General features: G+C 42.0%; 1 protein-coding gene and 1 long non-coding RNA gene across 5 annotated transcripts in view; one reads left to right on the top strand and one right to left on the bottom strand.

Moving 5' to 3' along the window:
- Nucleotides 1-18,045, bottom strand: part of grid1a (glutamate receptor, ionotropic, delta 1a) — a 293,479-nt gene that overhangs the window by 91,076 nt on the left and 184,358 nt on the right. For all 4 annotated transcript variants that reach the window (XM_037124753.1, XM_037124752.1, XM_037124754.1 and 1 more), the window contains one exon: nt 3,613-3,897. In XM_037124753.1, the coding sequence (XP_036980648.1) occupies nt 3,613-3,897 (285 nt within the window). The remainder of the gene's footprint in view (nt 1-3,612; nt 3,898-18,045) is intronic.
- On the top strand, nt 16,181-17,747 carry LOC119034050. Its single transcript, XR_005079462.1, has 3 exons — nt 16,181-16,356; nt 16,445-16,571; nt 17,532-17,747. It is a non-coding gene; the product is annotated as an uncharacterized LOC119034050 (long non-coding RNA).

Raw genomic sequence — 18,045 nt, 5'->3', positions numbered from 1 at the left:
CCTGCTTTCCTACGGTCTTACAGGATGGTGAACTGGATATCTTTCAGATTTAAACTGCTGGTGGGACAAAACGAGTGCTTTTGAAGGCCATTTTCCCACTATTTTATGATCAAGCACTAATTAAAAATATAATTAGCAAATAAACATTAGCTGCAGCCCAATTAGTCACCTGTTTCACCTCTATGAGTAATACACAGGTCATGTCTGGTTTACTTCAGCAAAAAGGTCTGCGCTGCAGCGATGAGAGATGGAACAATAATGTGACAGGGAAGGCGATGTCACACTGTTGTACCTCCTGCACTTTTCATGCTAAACATAGCCAGACTGCTGAAGAGGAAAGACAGAGAGTCTTTGACAAGGTCACACTGAGAACCTGATCTAAAGCTCCCGCGCTGTGAGTAAAGTTACATAATCTGATTTCTGCTGTTTGATTATCACTGATCTGACAGCTCGTGTTGGAAGCAATGCGATGTTCAAAACCAATCTGTGCTTCTGAAAGGTTAGCAGTGATGGGAAAGGTGATGGGAGGAGTAGGAACAAAAACTAAAGCAGAGTTAGGGATGCGCTACACCCTAAATGTAAAAAATTATGAACTGGTATAATGGAGAGGTAAAGAGTGTGTTGAAGCAACTCAACGTGGTCATACATTTAAATTTTGAAATCCTCAAATGAAAACACCTAATAATTATGACAGGAAAATGTTTATGCATCCTGAATGTTTTTCTTCACCTTTAGTACATGCCTTTGTTTTGAATTTTGCACAATTATTTAGAGACATTAATCAAGTTGACTTTAATCTGAGGTCAAACAATGTTTCAAACTTTTCTGCAAACCAAAAAAAAAAGTGCTGAAACATCCTCAAATCTGAATTTGAATCAACCTTTATCAAGCAACGCGACAGCCCTCTGGCTGAATAAATTAAGTAGTAGACCATATATTGTCTAATTAAATGTTGCGCGTTGTTTCACTCCTTCTTCCTCAGGCTATGATGACTGGTGGTAAGCAAACCTTACCAACTTGGTGTCCCACATTTCTAATATAAGAATAAGACACTAGGGGCCTTATTTAGATGCTTTATAGCTCATCGCTCTAAAGTGCAAAGCCCTAGTGCGTTTAGGACGTGTCCAAGTCCATTTCTTTTTTTAATATGTTTTTGTTATCTCTTAATCCATTTCTAAGCAGTTTATGAGGAAGGCTTCTTGAACTCAGGCATCCTCACTTAATGCTTTTATAACCAGTATCCTTTAAACCCTGTTCTGTAACAAATCCCATGTTCAGGTATAAAATTCTCATTTGATAAAGGGGTTGTGTTCATTCACAGAAAGGCTTTTCATTTCTATTGAATTAGAGCTTTCCTCTGGATTGTTTGACATCTAGCTGACTCTTTTAGGTGTGCGGAAGCTTGAGAAAGACATAACATTTATCATAGGTATCGTGTTAAATTACTCATTACCGCACACAGATACATAAACACAAACACACACAAATGCGTAATCTGAGTAAAACAGAACTGAACTGCCGCAAGCATTCCTCTATCCTCATGCATATTAGTTCAAACTCAACACTCACTATCTCTTTAAATACTAAGTAGTGCCAACACAGATTTGCAGACAGTACTTCTCCTGAGGTGGTGGTGTGGGTCACTGTAGTGCTGCTTCAAGGCAGGCACCACGGGTATTTTGACTGTTTTGTGATGAGGATCCTAATTAGCCGCTACATTCCTTAATTAAAGGAGTGCGGCATTAAACAGTGTAACACAAGCGCAAATGTCAATGGTGCCGACTCTGTAGCACCTAATTTAGCAGACTTAGAAGGGCTTTTTTTCTTTTTCGTTAGAACTAGTATTCCCATCCATTATTTCTAACCAATGCTGCCTTGTTAAACTGAGTTCTCTCTCACAGGACTTGGGATTTAAGGCTATAGTCCGGTGCCCTGGACAGGGGTGGAAGTGGGATGTTGCACATAATGAGTTCCTGATGGGACATGATTCAATGACTGAAACTGTTATGCAACTGAGGTAAAGAGCTTTAATTTTCCTAAAATGAGTAAGAGACAATGAGTATGCAAGCTACAGCCAGCTTGATGGCCTTCTTAAATATGAAACTAGTCAGTCAGACAGATATCTAGTCAATACAAAAGACAGATATACAGCAAGACAGCCAGTAGCTAGAAGGCTAGCTAGCTAGACAGACAGCTTGTCAAAAGACAGATACCGAGGTAGCCTAGCAGGCAGAGAGAAAGTTAGTCGGTCAAATAAAAAGAGAGATCCCAAGACAACCAGTCAGGCAAATGGCTTTCTAGCTAGTTATACGGACAGAGGTAAGTCAAGCTGAAAAAAGATAGTTTCAAGACAGAAAGAAAGACACTGGTAGCAAGACAGCCAAGGAGACAGCTAGTTAGTCAGACAGCTAGCAAGACAGACAGCAAGCTAGCTACTCACAGACAGGCAGATGGAGATTAAGGTAGTCAGACAGATACGGATGATGAAAGAACCATAGCAAGACAACTAGTCACTGACAGTGGGACACAGTTGGTCAGACAGACAGGGTAGACAGATAATACACAGACAGCAGGATAGACAGCATACAAGCTAGTCAGACAGATGTTGACAGCTAACCAAAAAGAAAGCAAAGGTAGGCAGGAAGGCAGCTAGTAACACAGACGGATGCAAACACATAGACAGATGCTCTTTCATTGTGGAATTTTAATCGATCCATCTCAACGCTGAGAGCGCACTTTCTACAGAGAGGGCCAATGTCAGAGACGAATCAAAGGACAGATCTCTGTAAATGTGAAACAACAAGTCATTCACATGGAGCACAGTGGCAGGCCGTATGGAGTCCGAACAGTGGGGTGGAGAGTTGTGAGAGCGTAGTGGGTGGCTGTATTCCCTTAAGGGCTTGCTTTACTATACACTACATCAACTGTGGCTTCCACTGTCCTGGAAAAAAAAATAAAACAGATTTACACTCCCTTCTAGATTGCACTCTTCCAAGCAGTAAAAAGATTAGCCAGCAGTGGCAAAGTATCATCCGAGGAATGTCAATTCAGCGATATATTCTCTTCATCTCTCTGCCCTTGTGCGGTCTTGCCAATCACTCTTCGAGCCACAGTCCTCTGCCTTTCGCCAAATGTGGGTCAGGAAAGGTTTGGTCTACAGGGGATCCGTGGTGAGAATATTGAAAAGATGGAGAACATCACAGAATATATCAAGTGCTGTTGAAACACATCCTCATTCTCTGGTGCCACAGATGAGCCAATTAGGCTCAAACTTGTCTCTTCATGAGGATGCTAATAAAGCTCAATGTGGCATTGAAAGCTTGTTTTTTTTCCTGCAATTTTTTACTGAACTTCTTTTTTTTTTTTTTTTTAGCAGTGTGTGTGTGATGATGCTCTTTCATTTCAGTTCCCACTCGGTGTATTCTTTTCAGTGTACAAATTTCTTAGTGTTGATGCGGCTTTACCTAAGCAGCAGTCTGATCTCCCCTCCGACATGAGAGGTGGTTTTGGTGCATTTGCATTTAAATGAAAGAGCCAGGATCATCTTACGTGCAAACAACATATTTATGAGATACACCTGACCATCGACGGCTCTCGTTCATCTCGACTCACCATAGTCGCTCTCGTAAAAGATGATGAACTTCTGCCAGTGCAGCTCCGAGACGAGGGTGAGCAGGACGTCGTTGATGCGAACAGGTGGACGCGCAGCCAGCGTGTAGCTCTCTCCGTCTGGGCTGGGGTTGAACTGGCAGGCGGTGCGGGGCGAACCATCCCCGTTTCTCTGGATGAAGAGGTGGGGAATGTGCATCGCATCTGTCAGAGACTGCAGGGCACTCGCCGCCGCGCAGCCCGTCGATGTGACCAGAGCGAGGATCCCCTGGTTCATCAACTCACATGCTGGACAAGAGGAAAGAGGATGAGGATGAGGGACAAGGAAGTACGTGAAGGGATGGAGGAGAAAAAGTCGATCAATGAAGACAAACATGGGTTCAGAAAAGAGAAGAGGGGAGGGAATGAGATAAAACATAATTAGATATACTTCCAAGTCAATTCCCACTGTAATCAATTCCGACAAGATTTTCATGTAAAGATTTTTAATGTGAATTATTCAAGAAAGCCTGCTCAACTGGGCTTAAGAATTCAAGATGGTTCTTTGTGTATCCTGCTTAGGATTACATCTGAGCCTCTGCAGTTGAGAACAGATCACAGAAAAGGATTGGTTGGTACTGAAGTTGTATTACAATGTGAAAAAGAAAATAAGACGGCTGATTAAAGTGAAAAGGTTTGTTAGAGGTAACAGTCACTTGAAAACAGCAGATGAATCACAGGCCTACGAGAGTCAACGTGGCTCTTTAGCGAAAGCACAGACCAGCCACTGAGTGGGAGGAACGTGTCGGAAATGAAAATCAGGAGTTTTTTTTAGAGTGACACAGAAGGTTAGATGCAAAATGATGCTTCCCATGAGTCCAAACTAAATACTTCTCTCTTTCATGTGCGTATGGTGAAAATCTGTAAACCGGCACAGATTAATCCCGCAGACACACACTTGTAATATCCATGGTGGGTCTTAACGTCCCCGACATTTTTATTTACACATGTAATTTGGGGAAAGTCTGTTTAAGATCCTCTTAAGGCATGTCAGCGTGTCTGCGGGGACAAAAATGCCAAATTTCCATTAAAGATGAAAATGCCATCTCCGACATTATTAATATGTCTGGAATTGACGAGAAGAGCTGTTCTGTCTAAGTGGTGATAAATATTTAATGACAGTGGGTAGACTTGAGGTTGCAGTGATTTGACATCTTAGACATCCATTATTCGCACTTCAAACTTTCTGACAGTTGATCAATAATCTGAAGAGATGAGACATCCAGCCTAAATGAGCATGTTACTTGCAATAAGCTTTATTAGAGATAATGTTTAGGCTCTTTGACCTTTATTGGGTTAAGAATATTGACTTGATGAAGGTCTACGGGTCTTGCCTGTGGATATGTCCTGTTACGAACTAGTCTGCGAGAAACTGAAGCTGTGTTGTACTTGAGCCTTAAAGGATGAGTTCACCAAAAAATGACAAACTAGTCACTGTCGATTCAACGTCATGTTGATGGAGAGTTCATAGTCCACAGAACATTTCTGGAGCTTCACAGCAGTGTCACAGCACTCCACTAAATAACTGAAGTCGACGGGGACTTATGTAAGTAAGTAAATAAATCCATAAGCTTGACACAGCGGGGCGACATAATACATCTTTTCCGGAAGCCCAGAGATCAAAAATTGATTTGAAAAGATGTTTTTAGATTTTTTATTTAAAACCAATATCTTCACTGTAGATGGTACACGTAAAGCTCGACCACATATCATGGTAGGGAAAAATTGTCTTTTCAAATCAATAGGGGATCTCGGGGCTCCCAGAAACTCAGATTACAGTGAGGTGCATGTACAGTATATGTCCAATGTTTCTGTTGTGGGTTCTTGGTTTAAAATAAGTCGCTATCTACTTCAGTTGTTTCGGAAAGTGCCGCAACACTGTATTGCTTTGCAGCTCAGGAAACATTTTGTTCTGACTATCAACCTCAAAAGAGGTTGAATAGATAATGCTGTCATTTTCATTTTTGGGTGAATTTACCCTTCGGCAGTCAAGTGAAAAGTTAAGATGCAGATTGTAGGTTCTTTTAGAAATCAATTTGTGTTGTTTTTTTTTGGTTTTTTTGGTTTTTCTCTAGTTCTACACACAGGCAAAAACTGCCTGTACATCAAATCAGGCAACTTTTCAGGAGAGTCAAGATGTATTCTTAACCAATTTTACTTCCTCATTTGAAATCACAGCTTCTATTACTCTCTCGCTTCTAAGATGAAAAATCCATATTCATGACTGTTGACCCTTTAGTCATGACCTAACCTTTTTGTAAAAGCACACAAACCATGAAGCAAAAACATATTTGCATCCTATCTCAGGTTACAGAATGCAAAGCACTGACACAGGCAACCAATAGGAAAGAAAGTGATGTGAATCCAAATGCAAAACAGTTTAAATGAATAATCCTGAATTTGCATTTAATGTTAAGCCCCTATCTCTGTTATGAGCTGTACAATCATCTTCTGCAGGGATTGTCTAATTTTGCATGTGACACGAGACAGGCTACGGCAAACGGCGTCTTTAAAATTCAAGTCAGTGTTTCGCACGCAGCAGGGCCCTTATAATTTCAGCATAAACAGCTGAGCATATTGTACAAAACAGCAATTAAATGTTCTCCCGCTGCATTTCAAAATACCGCCTAATTATACAGTCTACTTCAGTGACTGCAAGATTTTGCACAAAGCATCAGCGTCGAAGTCCAAGGACCATGCAAACCCCTCGACTGATGCACAACAAGGACTGCACGACGTGGATTTATCACAGTCATATCCAGGTAAGTTCAATCCGCCATGACGGTGGAGGAGATGTGAAGAAGAACGTGAAAAAAAAAAAAAAGGCATTAGGGATGAGGCGAGCGATTTGAGCAAAGGAGGGATGATGGGGGGGTATTGAATGGAGCCATACTGGGAAAGGCTTGTGTCTTTGTGTGTGTGTGTGTGTGTGTGTGCGTGTGCGTGTGTGTACGTGAGACGGTATAGCAGAGGAGGAGGACTATTAATGTGACAAATGACGATTTCATCTGCTGACTGCAAGCACAGGACTACATTAAGGCTCTGTAAATCACTAGTACATGGGCAACTAAATAACATAGTGAGGAGGAGCAGGGAAAGTAGGGATGTTAGGAAGCCGAGGTGGAGGGAGATGCACTGTGGCTGTTCTCGCTGAAGTACATCAAGGACGAGAGAGCAAATGAAGTACAGGGATTATTTGTTGTTCTCCGCATGAATGCTCAGGAGAGTGCACGAAAAAGACAATGTTCTTCTCCAGAGCAGGAAGCTGTGAATTACTGTTTCTGTGTTTGTGTATTCGTGTGTGTGTCTGTGTGAGAGAGGGAGCGAGACTTTAATAGATGCCAACATGTTCAACAGGGCACTTGGCAAAGACTCCTTAGTACAAGATGGAATGCCGATCTTCCGCTCAGTAGGAAACCACGTGATTGACAGTAATACAAACCTAGAGCATGGTTAAGCGCTGATTCGATGACTAAACGTGTCAGTTGGTGACAAACGCTGTACTGAGTCTGTTTCCGGGAGCTGCTGGTTTCGTGATGACTTGTTTTCTCAGATACCACCTACTCACCATAAACTTCAAACGGCCTCTACACGCCGTACACCTCAAAGCTTTGCAAGAACTCCTTGAAGAACCAACGAAGAACCAAGGAGTCCTGACCGTCTTGGACTTTCCTCCACAATCAACTGACCTCAACCACCACTATTAAGCATCTGTGCTAGTGGAGTCCATGCCAAAATCAAAGCAACATGGGGCCAACCTGTCACATTTAAATGACAGGCTGACAAAAAACTGAGGACAACCTGGAAAACCATAGGGAGCGGACAGGAAGACAGGGAATGCAAGAACCAGGGACTCCCCTCCTCCGTGACCTCCACTGGCTCCCTGTTGCTTCCCATTCAAAACAAGTTGTTCCGCCATGGCTGAGAGCAAGCAAAGACTCTCCTCTGTTCTGGCACCTCAGTGGTGGAACGAACTCCCGACCAATGTCAGGACATCGGAATCACTCAACACCTTCCGCAAAAGACTCGAGGCTCACTTATTCAGGCTTCACCTCGACCCGGCATAGCATGACTCAACACAGGTGAGCAGGAAGTAGAAAGTGACAACAAGAAAAAAGAGGATAGAACTAGAAAATAAAACAGGACATCAATCAAACCAAAAAAAAAGAGAAAACCCAAACAAACCGTATTACTGGAATTCATAGCCGGTTTTCAAAGATGCATTGCTGTAATACAAGTAATTCAAAAGAGACTGTATTTTATTCCTGCAGTATTGTTAGTGCTGGTATTGTAAATTGCTGCAGCAACACTTCTGTAATTTTTTTCACTCAGAAACACAACCCAACATCTGCTGATAATGCAGGTACTTCCACAATAGTTTACCTCCCGTATGCTTCTGAGTGGTTCTTTGTGAAAAATACTTTCTCGTTGTCTATCAGTACCCCATACCCCCGCGTCCCTTGGCCACTGGTAGCAAATTGTGGCTAAAGTGCATCTTTGGCCATTTTGGCTTCATAATGGACACCCCGGGCCCATTATACAGCAGACAGCCCACTGACAGGAGGCAGGAGAGCTCCAAAGTCATTGGCAAGGATGATAATGGTGGAATAATGACTCTTAAATGTTCCCCCTGAAGTAGAAAGGGCCATCACTCATTCCCTGCTGACTATCTGACATGGAACGTCATCATATAACAGCAGTCTTATGGATACGCCTGAAAGGAAAAGTTTCTTGTTTAAAAAACAAAAAAAAGATAATCCATATGTAGCATCCAAAATCTGTTGATCCATTGTAATTCTATTTATTTGGATTCATTTTAACATATGCACTGCTGCATGCATGGATGGAAATGGCTGCATGGATAATAACAACAACAAGTTACTGTAATTAAAATGATAACACAACGGCTTTACTAAGGATTTACTAATCAATCACACTCACAGTGATCATTTTCATCTTGGTAATGGTTTGTTTGATCTATGGATGATGAATTAAGTATAGGTGGCTGAATTTTTAAACATGTCATCACTGCATATCTTTAAAACCCTGATACAAGAACCATTACAGTGAGATCATGTTGCTGTCATTAAACTCAGACTGAAACAGGGAAGGGGATGTAAGATTGTACGCAATTCTTTCATCTTCCGACACTCAGAGCAGAAACTGTTATTCATTTATTTATTTTACAGAAGAATTCCTCACCTCGTCATATCAGTTCAGTTATGTGCGGATGGTCTAGGGAGAGGGACACATGATCGTCGAGACACCAGGCTGAATGAAGATATCACAGCTTTGTGCCACGCAGTCTGATGTCATCGCCGTCCTGCCCTCGTTTTTAACCAATGTAATATGAAGGAATGAAACGAACCACCACGCCGCCGCTGTAGTGAATATTGCACAAATTGGGTCTGTCTCGGTGATTTCACAGTCTAAATAAGACAGTCTCATTTAGTTTGCTCTGACTCAGAGCACAATCCTGGGATTCAATGGAGAGTCACCACTGTGATAAACGCTGCGATGTTGTCAACACCACTCTACCCTGCAGTGACAGCAGTGTAACTCTGATCTAATTGAGACAGCTTGTAAAACGTAATTCAAAATGAAACGTTTCCTGTTCGGTATCATCAGAGGATGCTTCAAGATCCGACTGTGTTGTAATCCTCCTCGTTATTTATTTATTTTTTTTTAGGATAAGCACCTACCCACTGGAATCGTGGGATAAGGAACATGTTAAACCTCATGATGTTAAAAAGAATGTGATCAAACAAAAGGATTAGAAGAAAAACAATGATTTATTCAACATCGGATTGTAAACTCTCCATGAATAGAATGGCTAAAATATTGACTAAAATGTTGATTTTGATGATGTTGAAATTGAGCCAGAATCAGAGCAAAGCAAAGTAAGATCCAACATACTTTCATACACGTGTACTTCAGTGTATCAGCGCTGGGTCACGTTCCTCCTCTTTTCAACGCTAAGTGCTGAGACTGAGATGCCCGACCCCTAAATTCGCCACTGATGGTTTTTAAGCGTTCAGCTGGGAAAACTGGCAGAAAGTGAAGTTTTCGTAATGATTTGAAGATTGGTAAGAGCTCGAAATGATCCATATCATGCTCATCTAAGAGGAGACTGGGTGTTGTGTCATTTCCTCATTATGAATGGGCCCTTCCACTCTGCTTTTGGCAGCTTCCCACAGCGTAATAGCTCTTCACCACACAGGAAGGGAGAAATGGGAGAGATCAGTGTTATATGGCGGCTGGACCACAGCGTAGCTCAACACTTAAGAGTGCGGCACCTCCAACAAGGATGAATAGAGCCTCCGTCGCCATCTCTCACTCGTCTCTTCCGGCTCTTGTGGGTTTTTTTTTTCTTCTGGAAGATAAACATCCATGGCCCTTTCCCCATGCCTGCTCTCCTGCTGTCAGACTAAGATAAGGGTTCATATACCCGTCAATACTATTGATGGCAAGACTGCCCATGTCATCTGAACTGTGAAGGAGTGTTTCACCGCTCTAAATTATACCCTCCAGACAACTGACAGGCAGAATGGCCGAAATAGACTTACTACAGTAGACTCTGTTTATATACAGAGAGTTGCTTGAAAACAGTACCTATACATTGCAGCACAACCCACTGCAACAGCCCTGTAATAAATCTGTGAAGCTTGATCTTTAAATTCTATTTTGTCCACAGAGATCCAACCTCGGAGTACGATGTGATCCAAGGTAACACCGCCACAAACATCTGAAATTCGGTGGATTCTGGACACGAATACAGTCTGAACCTAAAAATCAAACCTTATAAACTCCACAATGGTTGTTTTTATTGCAGACATTTTGCATTGAAATGGCATTACGGGAGCACCCCGGCGGCCTAACGGGCTGAACACATTCTGCACGAGCGACGAGGGAGCGTGGTGGATCGACTCGCTTTACATCTCAGCGCCAGTGTAAACAGGTAAAAACAGTTTTAATGTCTGTATCTGTAGAATAAGTCACAGACATGAAGAGAATACATGCAACAGGTGGACGGCAGTTTTTTTGTTTTTTTTTCCAGCTCTGTCTTTTTCCTCTCTGTCTCCTTTTCACTATATTGCACGCTCTCTCTTTCAACAGGCATAAAGGAAAAGCACATTACCGTCTTTCTTGATGATTATCAAAGGCAAACATAGAACATGCAGCAGCTGCAGCAGTTGAGCAAGGCATCCGTCCCACGCTGCACACCTAGGACATGTGTTTTAACCAAAAAGAGTTTCAGATGGTGACCGTGCTTATTACATCTCACTCCTAACTTTTCCTGTTAACCAACGCTTGTCGAATAAAGGCAAGACATCTATAAGGAATATGTGAGTTGTGTGCACCACTGTGTGCGGTAGACGCCAAAGCTCAGAGAACAGGTGCTCAGAAGAACCGATGGATTATAATCAATGGTTGAAAATGTCAATATGTGACTGTTACACACACCAAATGGATTGATCCGGCGCAATCCATTTTTAATAATTACAGCCATGCTACTGAATGTAAACACTTTCTCTGTTCTTTAATAAAATCGACATTTCTCCCAGGGCAGGAACACAGCAGTCAATGGCTCTTGACTTTTACAGCAAAGCCACTTATTGTAGGCTTTAGGATTTTATGACTCTCTAATAGCTGAGGTGGCCGGTGAATGATTCGCTGTCGTGACGGTGTCGCTGTACAAATGTGAGACACGGCGTGCGTCTTTGTAGGTGTTTGAAGATGTGCAACACTACATCCTCTTATTCTTACAAGGCTCATTATCTTCACTGTATGCAACTGAACAGGAGTCCACATTTATTCAAAACCAATTTTCACCACTTTTCTCCCATTTTCCAGTGTAATAACACAAATCCTCACAACCTGTGAATGGAAAAAAAAAAAAAAAATGAAAACACATTACAGGCATGTATAATTACCTGACCAGCGCCATGTAGGCTTGAAGTAGCACACAGAGGATCTAGTTGCTGCTTTGCTCTGTGTGAAATCAAACAACTACGCACAATAGCAACCTGCAGCACAAGCATAAACAGTGTTGAGATTTTCTATGTCCGTATTTTGTCTGAGGCTTTGTGCTACAGCTGCTGCTTTATATGTTGTTTGCCCCGGAACCTGCAATCAATCAAAACACAGAGTATATCGAACATGAAAATGGTTTGTGTATTGACAATGAGACCCGGTTGGTTTCCGTTCTCTCACGTCTATTCACCCGGGCCCCCTATGTTAAATATACTTTTCGGAGCAGGTTCTTATTATTTCTGACAAAAGAAGAGAGCTGCCGTGCCCTGTGAAATGTATGCTCCGGGAAATTTTTTGTTAGACTGCTGTTACCCAGGGGAGGTGACTGAAAGGGGCCTGCAGTATCTGCAGCCTGGGAGGAGGGCTTCACTCTCCTCATGCAGCAGAATCCAACCCTCGTATATTCAGTAAACAAGGTAGAAAAAAGTCTAAACAAAAACAGAAGAGAAGTGTTACACTCGGGAGACGCACCCGACGCGTGGCTCTAGCAAAGCGCCGACTCACTGGCTGCTATTCTGACACCAGAAACTGATGCCACCAGACAATGATCCAAACAACAACGGCAGGATGCGATACGACTGGCTGCCGCGTCTCGTGACACCACTTTCAACTGTTGGAGGATCGGAAGCGACTTCACACTTTTCCCCGAAGCCTTGGCCTTTTGGCGTGCTTCACAAAGCAGACGTGGGACGGAGAGTGTCGGTCTGCAACACAGAAGATTAGGATTTTACCTCTGCCATTACATTAATGTCTCTGGTAGGAAAAGAAGACGATTATCGGTTTTGAAATTATATCTTATATTGAGCCTTTTAAATCACTCCCCATTACTCTGCTTCTCCTTGCTATCTCTACACTGCCCCTCCCCTGTTTTTGCTTTCAACTCTCCGTCACTCTTTCTCTCATCAACCACTGCTCCATACAGAGCTAATATAGTCAGTCTGATATGCATAAAGCTTTGCATGCACGATGATGCATGTGTGTTTCTTTTTTCTCTCTCTCTTTTTTTTTTTTGGCTCATATGAAGCTGATTAGACCTTCCTGCAATTGACATGCTGCACTGCCTGCTGGGACGAGGCACTCTATTGGCAGCACTGCGCTGAATGTTTAAACAGGTGAATGGGGAGCCTATTTTTTTATATGGCAAACACGTGTTTGGGTTTTGTGATGATTGATTTGGATGGCGTTATCAAGGAAGATTGGCTTGCATTGTCAGAGGATAAACATGACTCACTCACCATTGGGCCAGAGGAGAAGCTGGATCGTTGCTTGTTTGCCGGAATTAGGAAACGCCTCACGCTTTCTCTCTCGGTAATGTGTCATTTGCTTTGATATCATCCCTTTCTTGGTCTCCTCTGTGTCTGTAGTTGTCTGGTGTCTTTCTCCCCTTTCTCCTTATCTTGGCATCTCACTATGCGTCTCATCTGTGTTTGTGTCTCACTTGCCCTATTCCTCTCACCCGACGTGTTCCTTATCGCAACCTTCCCTCGTCTTTCTCAGCCTGTCTGCATCTCAAGCAGCACCTCAGACATGCAAAACAGAAAAAGAAACCCAAAAAAAAAAAAACATAATAACCATAACTTCATCCAGGAATCCTCTTTGCCTTTGCGCTACAGTTGCAGAACATGGCAGCACAATGTTTAAGGATTGAATAACATCATTTCTATTATCTTTTGTGAAGATTTGTTCTGTTTTCAAGCGCTGTAGATTATACCATAAATAGTTAAACAGCAGCGGTTATCATCTTGCAGCTCATAAGAGCACCAATGCTGACCTCAGGTTGAGAACTATGCAAGCAAAATCAAAGATTGTTCTGAGCAACTGGATGCCTTTTCTTTGAGTATCAGAGCAAAAAATGCAGTGGAGACTCAGTACAAACCTAACCCATCTTGCCAAGACTCTTAGTCTTTCATTTCCCTGACAGGGCTAATAGATCTGTAAAGAGGTTGTTGAAGTGCTTTAGAAGTATAACCTCTTTAAGAGCCCGAGTGATTTATATTTCACCCTCGACATCTCAAGTTTCTAAATTCTGTATAAGTTGACTCTGTCTGCAGCCGTTTATGTTTTGGTAGTGATAGTGAACCATTAGCAGACAGTTCAAAGCGGTCAGGAAGCTTCTACGCTGCAAGCAGAAAGCTTGGCAACAAGGAACTTACGTTTTCATCAACTCCAGCAGCCCCTGTGGACAAAAAGGCCCAAATAAAACATTGTATTGATGGCCAGTCATCTGCCAATGCAGTATCTGCTGCTGTACCACCAGACTAAAGAGCAGCTTCTTTCCTCAATTCCTCCTCTGCACTCGATCATAAAAAATAATTATGATAGTTCCAATCCACTGATGGGCATTAAGAACAATCAAACTGATGGTCTTGTTTGCTTGTGTGTGTCATACAGAGGCATCACAATGAATGAGACCATTTCATAACTACTAACACTTAAGTTTCTTGTCGTACGCCCAAGTAAAGAAACTGTCATGCGACTGATTTTGGCAACCAAAGGCCCCAATTTAACTGAGTTTTTATCTGCCTTTGGCAAAAGGAAAGTGATTTATTTTGGAGAAGGACACTCTCTGTTGGAACTGCTGGAGGATGGTAGCGTACCACATGATGCATCACTGATCACAAGATAAAACTATGCAGTAATACAAACAGTTAAATGCGAACAACCAATACTCCACATTCCCGCACTGCATTCACCATTTCCTGGCTCGTGTGACACTAAGGATTTTAATCCACCGCGCAGAGACTGTAGCCTCTACATTATGTTGGCCATAACACTACAATCACCGCCTCGCTCCACTGAGGCTCATGTTGGCACACGAGATCACAGCCACCTGCTCCCACAGCTTGAATAAAGCTGGACATGCAGTCAAGTGCAAGCCTGACGGCAGATAGGTGGTCACCTGCTTCACAGAGCATCTCATCCAAAACCATGCACCGCCATAACCCAGCAGTTTATTGTTGATTGTATATTTTAAAAAATGGGGAAAGACACCAGCCCCTGTCGACGTCAGTGGACCTGGAGTGGAGCAGGTAGACAGTTTCAGGTTTCTGGGAATCAACATCACAGGGGAGTTGAGAAGGTTAACGTCCCGTGCCAATTTCTTGTCAACGTTTACAGAGGAGCAATATGAATCATTCTGACTGGACACCCAACCTGGCCACAGTCTCATCACTATGCTGCCGTCTGGCAAAAGATACAGAAGTATTCGCTGTCTTACAGCCAGACTACAGAGCAGCTTCTGTCCCCAGGCTTTGAGATTAATGAACTCAACACACAACCATAAAAAAATAGTAAAGGACATATAAAAATAGAGGACTACAGCTTTCACTTCCCGGATAATGAGAACTGACTCATTGTAAGGTTATGTTCATGTCGCTAACTTTCAGCCCTACGGTTGATCCCTCAGAGATCTGAGTGTGTGGCTCCGTGCAGCATTCAGCCACCTTAAGCACTTTTAAATCATCACATTTAAATTAATATACCATCAAGCAGTAAAAGAGAAGAATGAAAGAGGTGCTGTCTGCTGCCTGCTTTCAGAATTCAAGGTGATGATGCCAGCTGTTATCACAGCCTCTTGGGGTGTTGTAAAGTCCACCGGGGAATTTTCTTGGAACAAAAGTTATGTTTACAGAGTGTTCCTTTACAAACCACTTCTTTGTAGACTGATTTTTTGGGTACATTAATGCAGTGTACCTTAAAACAATGCACTGTTTACATTCATGTTAACCAGCTTACACTGAGCATGGTCAGCTGTATAGTGTGTAACCATTGGAAGCATCTAGTCTTATTAAAATATTGATACATATCACTACTGAATATTTGAAATGGCTTCAATACTCCAGTACTAGGTGTGTTTTGTAGCTGTCAGCTGCTCCTCCAAAATTAAATTTACAAGCCTTCCCAAATTTATCTTTCGATAAAATGTTAGTTTTCCCTGTGGGATGAAACATGGTACTGAATATTGATCAAATTTCAAGGTATTGTACTGACATCAGAAAGTCCAGTATCATTAATCGCAGCACCTGAATGTGCATCTGCAAGTCAACAGTACTACGGTCTCAAACTTCACAGAGCTTAAATGTCAGTCTTTACGATACTAATACGCTCAGTTGATCTTTATCATTATTTAATGTTCTTTAGAGATCGCTGTAAACTCCACAGGCAGTCACCACATTTTAAAAAGAGGTAAACATTAATGAAATGGCAATTAACACAAGTAGGGTCTTTAGATGAGGGTAATGGTGTGGGCAAAAGTAAACAAACAGCAGTGAGGCAGCTGGAAAACTGTTTAACATCTCCATTCCAAGCAACGCTCTTCTCTTAGGGGGGTCGGCTTATATAAGTCGTTTGGAATGATTAAGTACATTGCACAGAGACAAATTTAATAAGGCAGAATATGCATAGATTCTGCTTCCACCACTCTAGAAGGAATAGTAATCTGTATTCTTTGTCTGTTGTCAGTGTGTCTTTAATTCAGATCTCCAGAATCTTCCAGGTTTCAACAAGCTTTTGTCATTGTCTGAAATTTACATGCGCCGGCTGTATGAAAACGGAATTATTTTTAATGAGATCATCATCCAGCGGCGTGTCCACGTCCAATTGCCATTCGAAGTGCAATTTTGAATGCCTGCCTTTGATTTGCGAGTCGCTAGATTACAAAAAATATTCATTAATGTATGTGGTTATCCAACATGTAGTTTGTGATTAACATGTCAAGATTTTGGTGCTAAGAGTCTGTTATGCTTTTACTCTCATCTTGCAGATATTACCCTGTCCTACTGAAGAATGACCCTGTGCTTTCAAGGACTACAAGACAACTAATCTTTGAACACCAAATTGTCTGATGATTGAAACTGTATCATTTCAGAACAATTCCTCATCCCGTTAAGGTGACGGTTATTTCTTTTGTAGAACAAGAACTGACTTTTCCCTGGTGATCTGCTGCCTTCTTAGCATTAGCACTGTCCTGTTGAAAAACAAATTAGCTCATTATCCTTGGAAGGCTGGGCACACTGGAGCAGCATGCGTGACGAGCCAAGGCTTTGGATGTGCCAAGCTGAAAATGTCAACATACTACCTTGAGAGTGCACATTAAACTCGGGTGGTAATGGCTGTCAGAAGACGGATCCCCATTATCAAGTCCATTAAGGCACCACACTTCTTCCCAAAGAAAAAAATAAAGAAATTTAAAAAAAAAAAAAAAACACCTGACAAGCAGAAGGAATTTAAAGTTCAGAATGAGCATCTGTGGATAACCGCCAAGGTGACACACTGTTCATTAAATATCTCCGGGAGGGAGACGTGTCAAAACAAACCTCTGTACGTGTGATATTCAAGAACTCATGTCGTCATGTATCATTTTCCCTGCTTGGAAACATGTTATCACCTTAATTTCAACTCCCATGTGTTAAATATTGCACTGGTGTTATAGCACCTCTTTCAAACTGTCTATCCTGCATTCGCACGTAGCATCATCATTCAAAGTGCATCCTTCTGTCCTTATCTGCATTCTCACTGTTTTTACCTACATAAGAAATGTCAAATGAAATAGAAAAATATGTCGACTGAAGAATACAGAAACCTTTTTTTTTTTTTTTTTAGCTTGTAGATTGTACAGTTGCCAGAAGGCACAATCAGTGACAATGAATTGTCAGGTTTTTTTGATGTCATTTCACTGAACCATTTAATACGAGCAAAGAAATGCTGCCTTCAGGTACAGCCCGAACAAACTGTTGGTTTTATTCCAGGAGTTCGCATTGTCTCAAATCGTAAATAGCAAACACTAATCATTTCTTGAATTAGGATCCAATTTCCTAATCGCCAGCCCTTCTCTTTCTCCTGCACTCTAGTGTTTGTTAATTTCCTCTTTTGGGAGATGAGAAGTGAGCAGAGATACAACAAACTGCGGAAGAGAGGCTCATCATGCATGAAATGAAAGAGAGCTTTACCCTCCTGTAGGGGCTGGCGCTGACGTATTCGCCGAAGGTAAAAGCCGACATACACTCCACTCACTTATTGCATTTTACATTCCAGTCAGATTGGCTTCAGCAACGCGTCTCCCTTTATATTTGTCCTCTTCAACTTTTCATGGCTGTGCAATACAGACGGTCTATAACATGTGGGTGCTCCCTGACAACCACTTGGCAACAGTTTCCCTGGTAACAGAAATATTAAAGATATTAGCCATATTTGTATTCTTGTAGTTTTGTGTGTGTGTGTGTGTGTGTGTGTGTGTGTGTGTGTGAAGGCCTGCATATGCACAATTGTTGGGGACATGGTTTTATGTTAACTTTGTTAGGAGGGGAAAGAAAACAACAACAAATCTTGGAGCAGTGAGATGTAAAAGTCTGAACTATAGATATT

Source organism: Acanthopagrus latus, chromosome 15 (assembly GCF_904848185.1).
Source record: "Acanthopagrus latus isolate v.2019 chromosome 15, fAcaLat1.1, whole genome shotgun sequence".
Classification (NCBI taxonomy): Eukaryota; Metazoa; Chordata; class Actinopteri; order Spariformes; family Sparidae; genus Acanthopagrus; species Acanthopagrus latus.
Note: the sequence above shows the minus strand (reverse complement) of the source record. Positions and strands in the feature narration are given on the sequence as shown.